The 3803-nt window shown below is 42.6% G+C and overlaps 1 protein-coding gene across 3 annotated transcripts in view; it reads right to left on the bottom strand.

The window, feature by feature from the left end:
* Positions 1-356: 356 nt before the first annotated feature.
* Positions 357-3803, bottom strand: part of LOC103464244 (protein FAM107B-like) — a 22601-nt gene continuing 19154 nt past the window's right edge. For all 3 annotated transcript variants that reach the window (XM_008408227.2, XM_008408228.2, XM_017305018.1), the window contains one exon: positions 357-2168. In XM_008408227.2, coding sequence (XP_008406449.1) covers positions 1898-2168 — 271 coding nt within the window. In that variant the 3' untranslated portion in view covers positions 357-1897. The remainder of the gene's footprint in view (positions 2169-3803) is intronic.

The following is a 3803-nucleotide window of genomic DNA, read 5'->3' as shown; positions in this document are numbered from 1 at the left end:
AATAACAACACACACAACCAGATTCATTTTATTACCGTCTGACTCTACTGTTGGGTCTTGATGTCACCTATGTCATTAATTTTAAGGTAATTTTATTTATTATTACTATTAAACTAAAATCTCCAGCATGGGGAAGTGGGATGAGCTCGACTTTTCTCGACACCTGGTACTCTGGTTTCCTCCCCCAGTACAAAAACATGACTGTCAGGTTAATTGGCCTCTCCAAATTGCCACTAGGTGTGAGAGTGTGTGTGCATGGTTGTGTGTCCTGTGTGTCTCTGTGTTGCCCTGCGACAGACTGGCGACCTGTCCAGGTGACCCGTCCAGGTGACCCCCCCTCTCGCCCAAAACGTTAGCTGGAGAGGAACCAGCAACCCTCCCAACCCCGCCAAGGGACAAGACTGCAAGAAAATGGATGGATGTTTGAAAGCTTGGTAGTGAATTTTTATTCCTTTCTGTGACCAGTTTTTAAAACTGGAGTCTAGTTGGTTGGGGATAAAATCTGAGTGAAAGGCGGCCCATCTGAGAACTCGTATCGTTTGGTTCCTTAACCACTTCAAACCAGGTCAGAAAGGTAAATGACACTAGTGGATCCAATTTTGTTTTCATGCTGCTGCAAGCTTCTGATCCCCAATCAGAGCTTGTATTGGGATGTTTCCACATTTGCTTTCCAATTCTTTCCATCCAGCCTCGTAAGTATGGTCACACCACTGTGCCACTGTTTTGAGTTGAGCTGAGAGGTAATAATCATGAAGATTTGGGAGTGACAAACCCCCTTTTTCTTTCCTAATTTTAAAAGTACTGTATTTAATTCTGGGTTTCCGTCCCTTCGAAACAAAACGAGATATCAATTTGTCCCCCTCACTAAACTGAGAATGAGGGATTCTGATAGGTAAAGAAATAAATAGGTATAATAACCTGGATAATACTGACATCTTAATGACCTCAATTCTTGAATTAAAGTCAGTTATACATTCAGACCACTGTGTGAGGTCTTGTTTCATTCTAGCATTCACGATTTCATAGTTTTTTTTGTACAGGTCTTTCGGAAGGTAAGTCAACCATAACCCAAGTATTTGATTGTTTTCTTAGACCAGTCAACTTCTGATCATTTCTGAACTGATTGACCCTTAACTGTCATGATGACCCTGGAGTTCTCAATGGACCCACTGACCTACAAGCCAGTGTTTAGAAGGGTTCAGTTAAAGGGTTAATGGGCTCTGAACCTTGCTTCTGGTCCAAACAGAACCATAGGGTCTGGACCAGACCATTCACAGAATGTTCCAGATCCGCTGTAGCTTTCCTGGAGACGGAGGACGTTTTCAAATTCATGAAACATAATTTAATGTGCTGTACCCTGGATACAGTTACCCTGGATACAGCTACCCTGGATACAGTTACCCTGGATACAGTTACCCTGGATACAGTAACCCTGGATACAGCTACCCTGGATACAGTTACCCTGGATACAGCTACCCTGGATACAGTTAACCCTGGATACAGTAACCCTGGATACAGTTACCCTGGATACAGTTACCCTGGATATAGCTACCCTGGATACAGCTACCCTGGATACAGTTACCCTGGATACAGTTACCCTGGATACAGTAACCCTGGATACAGCTACCCTGGATACAGTTACCCTGGATACAGTTAACCCTGGATACAGTTAACCCTGGATACAGTTACCCTGGATACAGTTAACCCTGGATACAGTTACCCTGGATACAGTTAACCCTGGATACAGTTACCCTGGATACAGTTAACCCTGGATACAGTTACCCTGGATACAGTTACCCGGATACAGTTACCCGGATACAGTTACCCTGTTATACTTATCCTATTCTGGTGACCCTGGTTCAGATAACCTAGTCCATCAGCCTCGGTCTGGACCAGTCTAGTAATCGGGGTCTAGTCCACCACCTGAGTCCCGTCTGGTCCAATGAACCTGGTCCGTGTCGGTCCGGTCCGGTCCGGTCCGTGTCAGTCCGCTCCAGCATGCTCTCACCTCCTCCAGCTTCATGTGTCTCTTGAGCAGCTCGGCCTCCAGCGGGGAAATCTTCCTGTGTGCTTCCTCTTCCTGTTTCCTCTGGCGGATCAGCTGATCCCGCTTCCTGGACTCCAGAACCCGCTGCAGCTCCGGCTTGGTCTCCACGCCGCTGCCCCCCCTGCAGGCACAGGGAGAAGGCACAGTTTGGATCACAAGGTTTTTATTTACATCCGCATCAGGCTCCTTTCTGATTGGCTGAATGGATCCCACTGAGTCTGTGGTTCAGTTCCCAGTGAGCTTCATGTTCCAGATTGGGTCAGCTCTGTGCGCGCCGCTTTGTTTCTGTGAGGAGGTGAAAACTTTCCCACAAGCCTCAAAAGTCTGTTGCTTAGCAACAGCACTCACAAACAGCCTGAACAGAATGACAACAAAAACACCACAGCTGCTCTCTGATTGGTTGGCTGCTGGCAGGTGGAGAGCAATCCAAGCCAATCAGCAGACTCCACCAGCCACACTTTGACCCGGTTGGTTCTGGTCCCGGTCCGACTTCCAGGCTTGCTGCATGTTCTGTGTAACAGTTATGGGCTGTGCAGCTAACAGCAGCTAAAGAGCAGAAGACGGTGTGAATGAAGACAGAAAGCAGTGTTTTTAGTTCTGGTGTATATATTAGTGATTTGAATAAAAACAGACAATTACAAATGCACAATGAGAGACAAGTTAACTCAAAATAAGTCGATCCCAAGATCATAAAGTTCTTGTCCTTTTTCCTGGCTCGTCATCCTTAGATCCACTAGAGAATCTGATCAGGACTAAAACCCGACCTAGAAGAAAACCCATTAAGTGTTTTATCAACACTATCCTGTACAAACAAAGGAATTAAATATTAAATGCAATTATTAAATTCCTAATAACTAAACTAAACATTTCAATCAGATTAAAGTAACCATAATTTAAATAAAGTAAAACAAAAAGAATATAATCATATTTCAAGCTAATCAATTTAAAGTTAAAGTTGAAAAGTTGAAATCAAAATTTAAGTCAAAGTGCACTTTCAAAATATCAAGAAAAATAAAATTAATTAATTGTCAAATACTCAAGCAGAGTGAGGAAAACAAATAAATATACTGCGCAATATCAACTTAGGTGTAGCTTCACCCCATTTTGAGCAATTTCATTTTAAACTCAGTATCAATACAAAAAGTGCCAGAAGACGCACAAACAAAATCAGCGATCAGGTGACCTTTGGGAACAGAGGCGGCCCAGGTAACCACGGCAACAGTTCTAATAAAACAACCTCCAATGAGCCATCAAGCAGAAATTTCACAAGCTTAAGCAACAAGTGCTATCAAACAAACAAACTCACCAAAGCATCAAATCAGTGGATGCAAAGATTTGGGTGAATTGTCAGGAAGACGCCAGCAGCAAATGGAGCAGGGGATGAAGTTCAAACTGGAGGCGGGGCTTTAAATAAGTTGGCAGAGTTTTGGGGCAACACAGGAAGTGAGCCCGCAAAAATAAAAGTCTTGACTAATTGTGGGTTACATCTGCATTTTGAAATATCAAACTTTTCCATATTTTTTGGACGTTTTTAAACACATTTTTACCTTTTAATTACAAAAATATTTGTCCTCAGAAATGTAATTTTAATGCAATTAATGTAATTTAAAGTAATGTAATATTATCTAATGTAATGTAATTTAATATAGTGTAATAATTGTCATTAATATGATTAATTTAATGCAACTTGATATGATTTAATGTAATTCAGTCTGTGCTTCTGACTGTCCCCCCTCCGTTCCCCTCCTGCCCCCCA

The sequence above is a fragment of the Poecilia reticulata genome, linkage group LG5 (genome assembly GCF_000633615.1).
Source record: "Poecilia reticulata strain Guanapo linkage group LG5, Guppy_female_1.0+MT, whole genome shotgun sequence".
NCBI classification, from domain to species: Eukaryota; Metazoa; Chordata; class Actinopteri; order Cyprinodontiformes; family Poeciliidae; genus Poecilia; species Poecilia reticulata.
The sequence above is the reverse complement of the archived record's forward strand: the minus strand, read 5'-3'. Positions and strand labels throughout refer to the sequence as shown.